At 52.4% G+C, this 15,911-nt stretch overlaps 1 protein-coding gene across 2 annotated transcripts in view; it reads left to right on the plus strand.

Moving 5' to 3' along the window:
* The first annotated feature begins 2,890 nt into the window (after positions 1-2,890).
* Positions 2,891-15,911, plus strand: part of AR (androgen receptor) — a 216,008-nt gene continuing 202,987 nt past the window's right edge. Inside the window, exon 1 of one of the 2 annotated variants that reach the window (XM_056808755.1) lies at positions 2,891-6,130. In XM_056808755.1, the coding sequence (XP_056664733.1) occupies positions 4,395-6,130 (1,736 nt within the window). In that variant the 5' untranslated portion in view covers positions 2,891-4,394. The remainder of the gene's footprint in view (positions 6,131-15,911) is intronic. The other variant, XM_007506960.2, reaches the window with a different exon arrangement.

Genomic DNA, 15,911 nt, shown 5'->3' on the forward strand with positions numbered 1-15,911 from the left:
AGCTGGGGAAGAGCAGGGCTGGATGAGACTGGGCCAGTGGAAGACTGGGCAGGGCTCTGGCCACCTGCAACAGAGGAATGCCTGGAACTGATTACCAGACACTTTTAGTACCCTGAAAAATATAGCAATGGCTTTACTCACAATTTTTCTCTCTACATACTTTTGTGAGACCTTATTCTCAGCATTAAATAATGTCAAAACCAACAAAAGAAACAGATTGACAGATGAAGTTAGTAGTGTTTGCTTGGGCTTGAAGTATATGAAATACCAACTTTCAATTGAAGATTTAGCCAATGAAATTCAGCAACAAAAAAGTCACTAATAAGAAGGATAGTTAAAGAATTCCCCCTCTCCCTCACTTATTTTAGTTCATGGTACCCCACACAAGTGAAATAATATCAAGACCAACAAAAGAAATCAACTGACAGATGAACAAAGAAGTCACTAAACAGGTAAGTTAAATAATTAGTTATTGGTTTATTAAATACAGTTATATATTATGGTTATACATTTTTGTTATTTAAACTATAAATATCACGAAATTGTAAGGGTTCTTTTCTTGAAGTGACACACCACCCTAGTTATGTTTTTTTTTTTGGCGAATTTTGACACACCAAGCTCAAAAGGTTGCCCATCACTGCTCAAGGGTTTAGTTTGCTTTTTTATAAAATAAGGATATTAAGCTCAATTATCTCTAAGGCACCAAGAAGCCTGCATCTCCAGTTGTCCCAAATGGGGGCTCTGGGAGGTTTTGCCACACTAGAGAGTGACAGTAGCTAACAACTGGAAGAATTTTCTCTGGATCTATTTAAGTCAAATCAGCCAGCCAGTCAGTAAACGTTTATTAAGTACCTACTATGTGTCAGGCACTGTGGAAAAGACAACCCCTGTCAGCATGTTAAAATAATAATTTTTTAAAGAGTCTCTGCCTTCAAGGAGCTTACAATTGAATGGCAGGGAAGCTTGTTTCTTAAGACCTGAAAAGCTCCTTCTTCAATGTAAAAAGAAAAATCAAACCATGTGTTTTATAGACACCCATTGCCCAGGGGATAGGTGATTCCAGCCTAAATAGCACAAGGGTGGGAAACAAGGGTAGCCTGGGTTCCCAATAACCTAGAACAAGACAATAAAGCTGTATGATCCTGGGCTTCAACTCCCTGAGCCTCTCAGTTCTCTCTACTCCCTCTGTCAAATGACTGGGTGGCCTCTAAGGTTCCTCCCACCCCTAGATCTTCGAATCCATGTTACTTGAGACAAGTCACTTAACCTTTCTGGGTCTTAGTTTCCCTTTTTGTCAAATGAAGAAGTAGACCAGATCATCTGGAAGTGCTGGTGCAGCTCTCCCCAAACACGCACCTATTTCTTGCTGTTTTAAGGCCTACACCAAATGGTCACCTCTTCTGGGAAGTCTTCTCAGATCCCCTCCCTCCTCTTAGAAATGTCATCAGATAATACTTTCTCTTACGGTTCTTTGCAGAGTATATTCTCTGTCTTCTGGAAAGACTGCACTCCCTATGAGGGCAGGAGTCGGGCCTTGCCTAAACCGTGTTCTCTTCCCCTCTTCTCGGGGCTTTACATAGAATAGACTTCATAATGTTTGTTGAATTGAATTCACTGAGCCACCTCCACAGAGCAATGCAGTCAAATTCCCATGATGCCAGTCTTCTCCCCAGGCAGTGGTCCAGGGGCAGCTGTCCAGTGCTCTCCCCTCCCCTCTGGAAAACTGCAAAAAGTGGAAAGTAGGCCCTGGAAGCAATGCCCAGCTGCCCTGGGGGCAGCCGGATCCTGACTTCTTCCCGGAGATAAAGTGAGAGTAGAAGATAATGAAGCCCAGGGCCCCCTGCTGGTTCAAAGGCTGGCTGTGCATAGCACGCCCCCCCCCCAACCCGATAGACACGTCTCAGCCCCGAGGAAAAGTAGGTGGTAGTTGGTCCTCCTTGGCTTTCGCCAAGTGCCCCAGGCAGGCTGTGGCCCCTCCAGGGGCCGCCATTAGCGAGCACTGTCTGGGGGAAGCTCTTCTCCGAAATCGACCCGCGAGCCTCAGGCCCAATCCCAGCGCTTCTGCCGCAAGTGCTGCGGAGGAGAGCAAGGCTCTGGGATCCCAGAGAGCCGAGTTCCAAAGCAGCGCAATGAAGGGCGAGCTGGGAAAGGAAGCATCTCGCCCCCTCTGAGCCCGCTTTCCTCTCCTCGAAAATGAGGATCATTGTAGGAAAGTCCCTTCGAGGCTACAGAAGCCGGTCGATGGGGGGATTCTCGTCATTATTCTCCTCATTATTATTATTCAGCCAGCGTGTTTTTGCATGCTTCGCACGTACAACCGTTTGTCTAAGTGGAGTTCGCCGGGGGTGAGGGAGAGCTCAGGAGCCTGGCCCTGGCTCTGCTGGAGACGAGGACCCCTCGCCTAGGCTCAGTCCAGCCATATGCTGTGTATCTTTCGGGTTCCAGCTTGCAGGGCTTCAGCCTGATCCCCCCTCCCAATCTAAGTGATACCCTCGTTGTGGCCAAGCCCACCTCCCTCTCAGTTCCAAAGGCAAGCCCCAGGGGGTGCGGGTCTTGGGGGATGTGAGAGGCAGAGGTCCCGAGGGGAGCGGCTTCCCGCGCCCAGGCCAAAGCAGAGGATTATCCCCAGGACCATCAGAGACTGCCACAGCCTCTCGGGACCGGGTTCCCCCCCCCCCCCCCCCCCGCCTGGAAGGAGGAAGACCCGAGCGAAGGGGGGCAGAGGGCTGAGGGTCGTGGCCAGCTAGCACTTGTTGCTCCCTGGTGTGTCTTTGTGCTCTTCGGGAGAGGAGGGGAGACGAGAAGGAGGCGAGGGGAGGAGAGGAGAGGGAGGCTGGCTCGGCGGGGGCGGGACCCGGCTAACAAACTGTTGCATTTGCTCCCAACCGCCCAGCGCCCCCTCTGAGATCCTGGGGAGCGTGCCGGGTGACTAGGAGGAGGAAGAGGAGGAAGAAGAAGAGAGAGGAGGAGGAGGAGAAGGAGGAGAAGAAGGAGGAGGAGGAGGAGGAGGAGGAGGAGGAGGAAGAGGAAGAAGAAGAAAGTGGCAGCAGCTAGCAGAAAAGCAAGCCGGGGGCGAGGCGGGCGAGTGAGCCAGGCCAGGCAGGAGCACAGGGGGGCTCGGACCATCGCTTCTGCCTCCCCCAACTCCCCCCCCCCCAGCCCTCCGAACGCCCGCCCCGTCCCCTCCCCTCCACCCAGCTCTGGTCTCAGCCAACGCCTCTTGCAGTGCGGCGGAGGCAGCGGCGGAGGCGGCGGCGGCGACGCCCGGAGCTGCCCTTTCCTCTTCGGTGAAGTTTGTGCAAAGCGTCGGGGACCTCGGAGGAAGCGAGCAAAGTGCTGGGGCGGGAGGACCGGCGTCAGGTTCGGTGCTTCCCCCCCCCCCATCCCCCTCAGCCGCCACCTCCTCCTCCTCCCCTTCCTCCTCCTCCTCCTCCTCCCAGCCGCGAGCGCCCCGTCACCTCTGCTGGCGGCGGCCCCCAGCCCGAGTTTGTGGAGAGGTAACTCCCTTTGGCTGCGATAGAGGAGCGAGAGAAGGAAGGAAAGGAGGAAAGGAGGGAGGAAGCAGGAGGAGGGAGGCAGACAGACAGCGTCGGCTGCGCAGACCGAGCCGGAGCCCAAGCCCGAGCCCGAGGGAGCCGTCACTGCGAGCCCAGCCCGGGGACCCAGCCCGGGACCTGGCCAGCCAGCCGGCTGGCGGGCCGGCGCAGGGTGCAGGGCGGGCTCCCTCCCGCTCTCCACCCCTCTCCCAGTGCCTACCCCCCGCTCCCCCCTCCCCCTCCTAGCGTCCCCCGGCCTTGCCTCCTCCCTCTGCCCCTTCACCCTGGGAGCTCGAGGCCAGAGATCAAAAGATGAGCCAGCAGCCGCGGCTCGCCCCAGTAGCGTAGAGAGCCAGCTCCCGCTGGCACCTGCTTCCGTGGGCGCAGACCTTGCCAGGCGCCGAGGGGGGGGCTCGGGACTTTTTTTCGGGGGGGTGCCTGCGTGTGCAGGGGAGGGGGCGTGTTTTTGTTTTGCCTCTTCAATAATTGAGCATCTCTCGCCTACAACCGAGTGCCCAGGGACTGTCAGCTGAAGAGGGCAGACTCGGTTGTCCCCCGCGTGCCCCTGGGGGGAAGAAACTCACCGACAACAGACACATTCACAGACAGACCGACACACACACACTCACACAGCCAGAGCTATTTCTGGCCGCCGTGCGGGCTCCGCACCAGACTTTGTCGGGTTCGTGCCTGGTGGTTTCTGCAAGTTTCCTCCCCTGAAGCTTCCCGCAGGTGGGCAGTAGTCGCCGCAGCCGCCGCAGCGGCGCCCGCTGAACTCTTCGAACAGAGGCAGCTCCCGGGTAGCCGGCCTGGGCCGGAGCGAAGGACCGACGAAAGAGTCTCGGAGCAGCGCAGATCATGGAGGTGCAGCTGGGCTTGGGGAGAGTCTATCCCCGGCCACCGGCCAAGACCTTTCGGGGAGCGTTCCAGAACCTGTTCCAGAGCGTGCGCGAAGTGATCCAGAACCCGGGCGTCCGGCACCCCGGCGCAGCCGGGGGCGCAGCACCCCCAGGCGCCCGCCTGCAGCACCAGCAGCAGCAGCAGCAGCAGGTGCCCCAACAGCCTCAGCAACAGCAGAGCAGCCCCCGGCAGCCGCAGGCATCCGTACAGCCCCAACAGGCGCCCGACGATGGCTCGCCCCCGGCCCCGAACCGAGGCCCCGCCGGCTACTTGGCTCTGGAAGACGACTCTCAGCCGCAGCCTTCACAGGCACAGCCTCCGGCCGAGGGCTGCCCAGAGAACGGCTGCGTCCCGGAGCCTGGCCCTCCCGCAGCCGGCGGCAAGGGGCTGCAGCAGACGGCGGTGGCAGTGGCAGCTCCGGACGACGATGACTCAGCTGCCCCGTCCACACTGTCCCTGCTGGGCCCCAGCTTCCCGGGCTTGAGCGGCTGCTCCACCGACCTGAAGGACATCCTGGCGGAGGCCGGCACCATGCAGCTCTTGCAGCAGCAACAGCAGCATCACCACCACCAGCAGCACCAGCACCAGCAGCAGCAGCAGCAGGAAGCCGCGGTGGTGGCTGATGGAGGCGGCGGCCGGGCACGGGAAGGAGCCGGGGGCTCCGCCTCCTCCAAAGACAACTACCTGGGGGGCACCTCGACCATCTCGGACAGCGCCAAGGAGCTGTGCAAGGCCGTGTCCGTGTCCATGGGCTTGGGCGTGGAAGCACTCGAGCATCTGAGTCCCAGCGAGCAGCTGCGCGGGGACTGCATGTATGCCCAGCTGCTGGGGGGTCCCGCAGCGGCGGCGCGCCCGGCGCCCTCCTGTGCCCCCCTGACCGACTGCAAGGGCTCGCTGCTGGACGACGCCTCGGCCAAGGGCGCCGACGAAGCCGCCGACTACCCCGCCTTCAAGGGTGGCTACGCCAAGGCGCTGGACGGGGACGGCCTGGGCTGCTGCGGGGGCAGCGGTGGAGGAGGTGGCGGCGAGGCTGCGGCGGCCGGACAACTCGAGATGCCGTCTGCCCTGGCCCTCTACAAAGCCGGCTCCCTGGACGAGGCGGCCGCCTACCAGAGCCGAGACTACTACAACTTCCAGCTGGCCCTGGCCGGGCCGCCCCCACCACCCCCGCCTCCCCACCCGCACGCCCGCATCAAGCTGGAGAACCCCCTGGACTACGGGAGCGCCTGGGCCGCGGCTGCTGCTCAGTGCCGCTACGGGGACCTGGCCAGTCTGGCCCATGGAGGAGGCGCCGCGGCGGCCGCGGCCGCTGCGGCTGCAGCCGCGGCCGCCGCGGGCCCGGGCTCGGGCTCACCGTCCGCCGCCGCTGCCGCCGCCGCCGCTGCCGCCGCCGCCTCATCTTCCTCCTCATCGTCTTCATCTTCCTCCTCCTGGCACACGCTCTTCGCCTCGGAGGAGGGCCAGCTGTACGGGCCGTGCGCTGGAGCCTCGGCGGCCGGCGAGGCGGCCCCCGTGGCCCCCTACGGCTACCGGGGGGCCCAGGGGCTGCCGGGCCAGGAGGCCGACTACCCTCCGCCCGAGGTGTGGTACCCTGGCGGCGTGGTGAGCAGGGTGCCCTATCCGGGCCCGGGCTGTGTCAAGAGCGAGCTGGGTCCTTGGATGGAGGGCTACTCGGGGGCCTACGGAGACATGCGGTAAGTGAAACTTCTGGGGCTCTCTTCCTCCCTCCCTCCTTCCTTCCAACGCGCGGGTCCATCCACACACACACACACACACATACACACACACACACACACACACACACACACACACACACACACACCCCGCACCCCCAGGCGGCAGGCCTCCTTTGGACTCCCCGCTGCCGCTCAGCTGGTCCTCTCTCCACTACTACACCCATGCCCCCCACTCGTTCATTCACTCACGCACCCACTCACCCACATGCCAGCTGGCACCCACAGCCTTCTCCTCAGGGTGCAGGCTGTGCAGGGTTTGCCTAGCACCCCAATTCTGTAGCTCCCTCCAAGGGTTACCCAGCTCCAAAACTCCTCGACTTAGCCATATCACTGGGCAACTCCGACTGTCCTCTCTACTCTGCTGGGGGCGGGGGGGGGGGCGGGGAGGGCGGGGGGGGGGGGACAGAAAGGCAACCGTGCACACCCCTACCTTTCCCATTACCCAGAGCAGCCTCCTACCCCTCCCAATTCAGTATCTCCTTGGGGGCCCCCAGAGTGCATTGCCCTCCTCCTTTCTTGCCCCAGAAGGATCGTGCGAGGAGACCTTGCCTGTGGTCTCTGGGGTCCGCAGAAATCGGGATTGGCAACCATGCCTGTTAGCGTCTGTTCCTTTCCTTAGCCCACGGCCGCTTCCTCCTCCCTTAGAAAGGTAAACAAGAGGGCTTGTGCTCTTTTGGGAAACTGATCTTCCTTTCCTCCCAGTCCTCTGAGGAAGCTGGGAGCCCACCCCATCGCAGCCCAGCCGGCAGGCTCACCCCTCACTCGCCTTGCCAGGAGGGAGTTGGAAAGGTTTGGCAGTGAGCCAGTGCCCAAATGTGTCCTCCTGCCTGGTGCACACAAGATTACGGGGCGTGGAGGCCTCCCCGGTAGGCGGAAGGGGTGAGGGAAGCCTCCTTGGGCTCGGATTTGTCTATTTCAAGAAAAGGCAAATTTGGAGCTCAAAACAGGCAACGCTTTTTTATCCCAACACCCCCCCCCCAGATCAATCGGAGAATTGGGTGACCCGGGTTCCCTATCTGTGGAACGCCTTCATCTGACTCCTCTGTCAGCGCTTTGGGTGGACAAATCCCCCCCACCCCCCGTCTGGGTTTGCTTCATTCTGACAAAGAGGGAAAGGGTTCTTTCCCATGACTACTGTCCCTGGCAAATCTCGAGGGTGTCTGTGATTCAATGGAGAAGGCTTTGTAATCTCTCTTGAATCACCTGTGAAGACAGGCGCCAGGCTCCCTTCATCTTATCTTGGGGTAGGCAAGTGAAAAGCCCCCCTGGGGATGAGCCAGCGGGCGTTTTCCTCTGCCACCCGCCCCAGAGTTGCCTTATAACGTGACATCTGGACACAACCAGGTGGCTTTAGGAAAATTCCCCCCAAGGCTTTGTCTGAGAAGGCAGGGGGCGGCTTCCAATATGGAAAGAGTCCTGGAGCCCTCCTCAGTGCCTGTTTCGTGCCCCCCCCCCCCCAGGCTTTCCTCCTGGGTTTATCTCCTTGGGCTTGGATTCGTGAATTTCTTTCAACTTTTGCTCTCTTCATTATTGGTGAATCAGCTTGGTCAGTATTAAGGGAAAGAAGGGTACAGTTGTTTCCTAAAAATGACTGAGTTGGGGCAGGGCAACTGCAAGCAGTTTTCACTGGGCCTGTCTTCCCATCGCTCTGGACTGATACATTTATTTCAAGAAGGTGACTGGGGGCAGCTGGGTGGCTCAGTGGACAAAGAGCCAGGCCTAGAGACGGGAGATCCTGGGTTCCAATGTGGCCTCAGATATTTCCTAGCAGTGTGACCCTGGACAAGTCACTTAACCCCCATTGCCTAGTGGTAACACTCTTCTGCCTTAGAATCAATACACAGTATTCATTCTAAGACGGAAGGTAAGGGTTTTTTAAAAAGGGTGATTGATTTTGTTGTTGTAAGGAGACCTCATCAGTTAATTACTGTGGGAGACTTGGATCCCCCCTTTTTTGCCTTAAGGGTGTGATTTCGCCCCCCCCCCCAGTGCCTCTGCCTCCCCCAGCTCAATGAGAACAAATTTACTAGGTGGCATTAGAATCTTTCTAGGATTATCTCTAGCTGCCTTTAGGTCCTGGAAGAGACAATAAATCGAGACAAAACCCAGGTACCCTTGCAGCATTGATGGCTAAGACTAAAGACTCCTGCCCCAGCCTGGGTAGCTTTTTCTTTGATTTACAATAAATGGGAAGAAAGCGATTGTCTACCCAGGCATTTGTTCAGGGATCTGTAGCCTGTATGCTTTTCTTCCTAAATTGAGGTAACCTAACTAAGGACAAAAGCTTTTCCCTTTAGGCATTGGGGCAGGACTTAGTTTACCTATCAACCCCAGGGACCTATCCTGGTCCTAATGGAGAGAGACTCGAAGTTAGAAATACAATGTTACCTTGGACACTCCCCAGTGCCCTGGTTTGGTCAATGTTTCCAGCAGTGCAGAGGAGGTTGGAGGAAGACTTGGAGAAAGCCGAAGAAGTGGTTTAACCATCTCCAGATTTAACCATCTGCTCTGGATATCACAGTTGCAGATGGCCAAATCTTAACCACCTTTAATATACCTGCCCACAGGGCAGTGAAATTGGGTGGGGAGGGGATCACCTAGTTCTAGACTTCTTCAAAAGGAGACCACTTCCTGATAACTGGACTCGAAACATTTCAATCTTAAAATATTTCCTGATCTCAGGCTCTCTCTGTCTCTGTCTCCCCCTCCATCCTTCCTCTTCTCTCCCAGAAGGATTCAAATTGGCAGAAGACAAAGAGAACTCTTCGTCTCTACTTTGGGACCTTCAGTGGCACTGGGGACACATTGGAGATGGAGAGGGTATTACACGTAGAGTGGCCAGGTAGCTTTCCACTCCCTCCCCACCCTAGTCTGTGTTCTAAAGCCAAAGCCAGAGGTGGGGGACCTCGAGCAGTTTGGTCTAGAGGAGTACCTCCCAAGATACTTAAACTGTCTGTAGAAAAATAGAGGGGGGCTTAAGGTGACTATTCCACGGAGGCCAGCGTGTGGTTTTAATAGGAAAAAACCCAACTGGACAAAAGCAAACTGAAGGGAAGGGAGCGAGGCTTTGGTAGAGGGGTTCTTAGCTTAATGTAAAGGACGGATTCGAACTCTTCTTGAAAATGAGCCATCATTGATGTTTCATTTTGTAAACTAGCCCAACATGGGACCTGGAAGGCAACAGGGTGGGGAGGGAGAAGAGTGGTTCCTGGAGTGTTCCTCCCCCGGGTATATTAATTATTCATAGAGAAGTTATTGACCTGGGTCCTCCCACTCCCCACCTCCCAGGACTACTAGGCTTTTCTAACAGGCAGTACTTTCCAAGGTTTTGTGGAAGTGCGACTTGGTGAGCAGTGGCTCTGCGGCCAGGCTAGGTGTTTGAATCCTCTGGACAGAGATTCTCCGTTGGCAGGTGGGCTGCGCTCTTGAGCGAAATGCTTTCGGTCTATCCAGGTCTCAACAGGCGGATGCCCTGCCCTGCCCTCCCCTCCCCTGAGGTTTGACTTACAGCTCGGATGCTCACTGTGGCCCCATGGTGCAGTCTAGGGAAGCTAGAAGCTTGTCTATAAAGGATCATTAAAAACAAAAACAAAAGAATTTGCTGCGGTGGGGTGGAGGCACCGATTGCTTTTCCCTGTGCAACACAAACCTCTGATTGCTGCCCCGTGTAGACGAACCTTGGAATACAGGTTTCATTTTCTTGGTTAAATACGTTTGGACATTTTTGGCTGGGGTGAGTGGGAGGGGGCTGTGGTTTCACCAACCTAAGGATGTTTGGGTGAGGAAAAGCCCCTGTCTAGTACAGGTCACCAGTTTAGTAAGTCTTAGTTTCCAGTGACGGTCAGAAATTTGTCTGGAGCCCTAAAGCCAAGCAGCGTGTGTCAGAGGCAGAACCTTGAATTCAGGTGTCCTGGTTCGGAATCTGGCTCTCTCTCCCCTATCCACTGCCTGGCATACATAATATATACAAAAATCTCTTTTCAAACGTTTTAAGCAAAGTGTTTCTCTGCTCCCAACACCTCTGAGTGCCATAGTCGATTCTGAGATTTTGAGATTGGGTCACACAATAATGCTCTCCCTCTGGGGACTGTAGCTTGTCAAATGGGGGAGCTGGGCTAGATGATCCCAAATATCTTTCTGGCACCAACATTATAGATGCAGATACGCTGTGATTTTTCTTGGCTGCTGCCATCTCAAGACTACCACTTTCCTAAGTGAACAGAGGAAAGCTGACAGGGCATGACAAAACCCACAGGCATTTTCAGAGGCCCAAAATCATAGGAGAAAACTCCCATCTCTTCCTTCCTTCCCTCTCTTCTTTCTTTTTCTCCTTCCTTCCTTCCTTCCTTCCTTCCTTCCTTCCTTCCTTCCTTCCTTCCTCTCTCCCTCCCTCCTTTCTTTCTTTCTTTCTTTCTTTCTTTCTTTCTTTCTTTCTTTCTTTCTTTCTTTCTTTCTTTCTTTCTTTCTTTCTTCCTTCCTTCCTTCCTTCCTTCCTTCCTTCCTTCCTTTCTCTTCCTTTTTTTAAGAATAGGAAGGAAAGAAAGAGAAGTATATCCAGTTTTCTATTTTGAAGGCTATTTAGCTCATTACATCTGTGTCCCAGCTTTAAGCATTTTTTTCTTCCTGAAGAGCTGTATATCAGATCAACCCTGGCACCTCTTGAAAGACTAGATGACAAGCAGGGTTTGCAGAATGAATAGCCATTGCTTCCTAATTGTGGGCCTTTTTGGACTTAGTTTTTTCATGTTGGACTTCCCAGGCCAATATGGTATCTCCTCCTGGTTCTTGTTCCTGGACAGGTGTCTGCTGTCCTGAGTGCCAGGAGGCTACAATGGGAGGCCAGGATTAAGGGTGAATTGCCCTCACTTTTGCCCTCACTTGGGGGCCAGGTTGCCTGGATCAGACCCTAAGAGATTTCCCACCTCATGTTGTTTGCAAATGCCAGATTTTACTGGGCTGGATTGATTTCCTTTCAATGAAGAAGAGAGAGAGAGAGAGAGAGAGAGAGAGAGAGAGAGAGAGAGAGAGAGAGAGAGAGAGAGAGAGAGAGAGAGAGAGAGAGAGAGAGAGAGAGAGAGAGAGAGAGAGAGAGAGAAAGAGAGAGAGAGAGAAAGAGAGAGAGAGAGAGAGAGAGAGAGAGAGAGAGAGAGAGAGAGAGCTAATGAAGGAATTAAATCAAGTCTTGCCATTTCAGCATTTTATCCACAGACCAATTCACCAATTAAGACTACTTAGTTATTTTTATTGTATAAGTAGACCCTGAAGAATTCAGGATAATTGAGCTAGATATTCAATTCCTTCATTTTATTAGATAATGATGATGATGATGATGATAATTATAGCCAGCATTTATATGGAACTTTAAGGTTTTCAAAGCACTTTACAGATATTTCACGTTATCCTCACAACCCGTAGAGGTGGATGCAATTATTAGCCCTATTTTATATATGAAGAAACCATAGCAGACAGGTTGTGTTTGTCCAGGGTCACACACAGCTAAGTCTCTAAGCTCAGATTTGAACCCCCATCTTCCAGATTTCAAGTCCTGCACTATATTCACCTAGCTTATAGGGAAACTGAGTCTCAAGAGGAGGGAAAGGATTTGCCCAGTTATAAGGAGTCTAGATTTGAACCCACATACTCAGAAAGAGCCTGATTTGACTCATAGAGGACATAGATCTGCCCCTTACTACTTGGGTGACCTTGGACAAATCACTTTCTCTTCCTAGGCCAACATTTCTTCATCTGGAAAATAAGGGAGTTATACTAGGTGCCCTCTGGGGTCTTTTCCAGCTGGATGTCAGGAAATTCTATTCCAGATCCACTGTTCTGAGTACAAATTGCCTCCTCCTCCTCCTCTTCCTTATAATGGTAATAATAGTTTTTAATAAGCAGAAGACTTTCTGATATGCTCTGGTTGCTCTCCATGGAAGAGCAGAGACCTTTTATTTATTAATCATTTATCTCATTCTATTCAATGGTTAGGATTTGGGACTTTCTTGGGAAGAGTCATTTTTAACTCTTCCTTCTTTCTTTCCTTTCTCCCCACCTTCCTTTCCTGTTCTCCTTTCTTTCTTTCTCTTTCATTTCTTCCTTCCCTTCCTTCCTTTCTTCCTTACCTCCCTCATTTGTCTTTCTTTCCCTTTCTTTTTCTTTCTTTCACTCTGTCTCTCCTTCCTCTTTCCTTCCTTCCTTCCTTCCTTTCTTTCTCTTTCTTTTCCCTTTTCTTTTTCTCACTCTTTCTTCCTTTTCTTTTTCTTAACTTCCTTCCCTCCTTCTTCCCCCCTTCATCTTCCTTCCTTTCTTCTCTCCCTCCTGCCTCCCTCCTTCCTTCCATAGCTCATTGTGACATGGATGTGCCCCTGGCTTCTTAAAGGCTGTGCTAATATATTATAAACTCTATAGCTGGGCTCCCTCAGGTGGAAAGGATTGCAGAATCTGAGCTCTAATGTTGTGGGGGACCTCAGAAGCCATCTATTCTGATTTTCTCGTTTTAGAGAGGAGGGAACTCTGGCTCATGAGAGGAAAATAGCTTAACCTACGTCACACCCAGGATCTGAGTTCTAGAGCTGTAAATGGATCCCTCAGAAGCCCTGTAGTCTTACCCCCTCATTTTACAGAGGAGAAAACTGAGACCCAAGGAGGGAAAGTGATTTAATAAATGCTTATGTATGGATTAAGGATTTAATTTGGTCCCTGGTGACAGACTTGGTGACCAATTAGAACAGGACTTGGTTCTTGTTGAAGATCCCTGAAGTGTAAATAATATGAACTGTTTTAGACTATAAAAGGAGAAGGAGGGGAGGGCCTCTGTTTTCCCAAATGTGAAGTGGGTCTTCAAACTCTACTATCCGTTCTGCTTCTCTCCCTGAGAAAGACATAGATGAGACAAAGGGCTCTTAGAGTTAACTCAGGCAAGAAGCATCAGGATTGGGCATTGAAAGAGCCCATCAAACTAGCAGGTCCTAAACAGGAGTGCTAAGGAAGTAAAAGGGAGGCACCCTGTGGAAATGCTCATTTTCCAACAACTGCAATGGAGATGCCAACCTACACATGGCATTAAGCCCTGAATTTGGAGTCAGAGGACCTCAGTCATTCGACTATTTTCTACCACTTTGGGCCCTTGGACATGCCCTTTCCCTTCCTGAGCCTCAGTTTCCTTCTGTGTCAAATGAGGGTTCTGGCTTAGCTGGTCTTGCAGACCTACTTCTAGTTCTCTCTTCCTGATTCCATACTCTGGGCTAGAGAAGAAGGTAGATGAGGGAAGGTCTCAACCAAGACCTGGAAAAATCCTAAATGGAACTCCAGCCTTAGTTTCATTGGGAGTTCTCGACAATAGCATTAACTGGCCAGACTAGACCAAGGGTGACATAGAAATATCTCTGATATCTTGGAGGAATCGGGGAAGGGGAACCCAGTAAACATTAATTCAACACTTTGGGAAAAGGGGAAAATAGAGTTTGAATTAGAAAAGGTAGACATGTCCCTAAAACTACTGGTCTCCTAGGAGAATAAGCCACACAAATAATCCACTGGTGGGAGTAAGGTACAGAGAGGAGGGGAGATTAGGAAGATGTAGCCTAGAGGAGATCTAGAAGCCCTACGGAGGCCAGAGAACAAACTTCCTGGAGGAGTTGACATTTGAGTTGGATTTAAAGGATAAATGGGAAATCCACAAGCAGAGCCCTGCCCTAGTTGATGAGCTGAGAGGAGTAGCTCATTGTCACTTTGGATAGACAAGAGATCTAAGGTCTTAGATCTGGAATGGAAGGTACCTCTGAGACTGGTGTGTCCAGCCTTCTCATTTTACAGAGAAGGAAACTCAGGAGGGGAAGGGGAGGCAGTGACTTGGTCAAGGCCACCTAAAGGATCATAGCTTTAGAACTGAAACCCCTTCGTTTAATCCCATTCCTTTATTAACAAATGAATTCAGTCTGTTTTAAAGTGCTCTTTGCATTGATCTTTCAGAGTTGTTTGTTTTTCCAAGGTTGTTGCCCCTCTCCTCTTTCTTTCTCCTCCCTCCCTGTAGGAATTGTTCTTCTTACCTCACTGAGAGACAGTTTAGGTGACCCAGGAGTCTCTAAGAATCTTTCATGACACAGTAACATGTCCTTCCATTCACACAGCAAATTTGTTCAGCCATTACCCCATTGCTTCAACAAACACCTTCATTCTGTTTTATTTATCTATATTTTTTAAGCCATTGCCTCCCTTAGCATCAATTCTAAGACAGAAGAGTGACAACAGAGGTGAGGTGACTTGCCCAGGGTCACACAGCTAGGAAGTATCTGAGTTCAGATTTGAATCCAGAACCTCCTGTCTCTAGATCTGGCTCTCAATCCACTGAACCATCCACTTTCTGTTTGGGCAAAGTGAATAGACTACCAGGCCTAGAGTCAGGAGACCATGGCCTCAATTCTCACCAGGAAGTAATTTGCTCAGGGTCATGTACCTACCAAGTATATAAGGCAAGGTTCCAACGTTGGTTTTCCTGATTCTAAATTCAGTGCCCAACTCACCATGCCAATTACACTGACAGAGCTCTAGCCCTGGAATCATCCTGTTGGCTTATTTTACTTTAACTCTTAACCTTCCATCTTGGAATCAATACAAAGAAACTGAGGCAGACAGAGGTTAAGTCCCTCCCCGAGGTCACATAGCTAGTAAGTGTCTGAGACTGGATTTGAACTGAGGTCTTCCAGATTCCAGGCAGATACCAAGGCAGAAGGGTAGTGAGGGCTAGGAAATTGGGGCTTAGTGACATGACTCAGGTCACCCAGCTAGGAAATGTCTGAAGTCCGATTTGAACCCAGAGCCTCCCATCCCTAGGCTTGGCTCTCAATCCTGACTGCTTTTTAAAAAATAATTCATTTGGCGCAGCAGTGCGGTGGCTCAGCTGATGGAAAGCCAGACAAGTTCCACTGCACCATGGTTAGTTAAATGGATGCCTCTAGGGGCCCTTCCAGCTCTGACACTCTGGGAGTTAGATGCTCATTTTGGAGGTTGTTCAATAAGTAGAAGGACTCCTCTACCACTGGGAAGAGGCAATCCCCTCCGCTCTTCAGACAGAGCAGCTGCAGTGACGTTAGCACTCAGGCAAGCTGAGAAGAGATAATCATCATAGAAGTATTTCTTTTGAAGCCTGTAGGCCTGGGGAAGATGACTGAGTTTCCAAACTTGTCATTTCCGGCCCACTTTTCGAACACCATCCCAGGCACTGTTATTTGGAGGGGGTTGAAGGAGCCTGTCCATTCTAAATCGTGATGTAGAGCACCGATGCTTGGGTATTGGGGGGGGGGCCCAAGGCCTGGTCCCCTAGGGCTGTTTTGACCCTGTCTACTCCTTTTTGGCCCAGCAGGTTTAAAAGTGCCAAGTGTTAGCTACTAGTAGGGGTCTCAACTGCCCGTCGGAAAATCCGGTTTGATCAGTCAGGGGCCCGTTTTCCTGGGGCAGCTACTATTTTTACAAAAGCCCAAATTCTCCAGCAATATTTTAGTCACCAGCTGCCTAATAATAGGCCATCGAGACCCAACTCTGTTTATATTTTGAGATGGTTTGTTGTTTGCTTTGGAAACTTGCTGGCCCTTTCAGAAGGCCCAGACCGTCCCTGACCTCATCACATCTAAAGCAAAATGGAACTTGGTGGGCCCTTTCCTGAGGACCTCTCTGCAGCCTACCTCCTGCCTACAGAGGCCAAAGCATTCCAGAGAGGAAGAACTCTGCTCTGGCCACAACCCCA

Source organism: Monodelphis domestica, chromosome X (genome assembly GCF_027887165.1).
Source record: "Monodelphis domestica isolate mMonDom1 chromosome X, mMonDom1.pri, whole genome shotgun sequence".
Classification (NCBI taxonomy): domain Eukaryota; kingdom Metazoa; phylum Chordata; class Mammalia; order Didelphimorphia; family Didelphidae; genus Monodelphis; species Monodelphis domestica.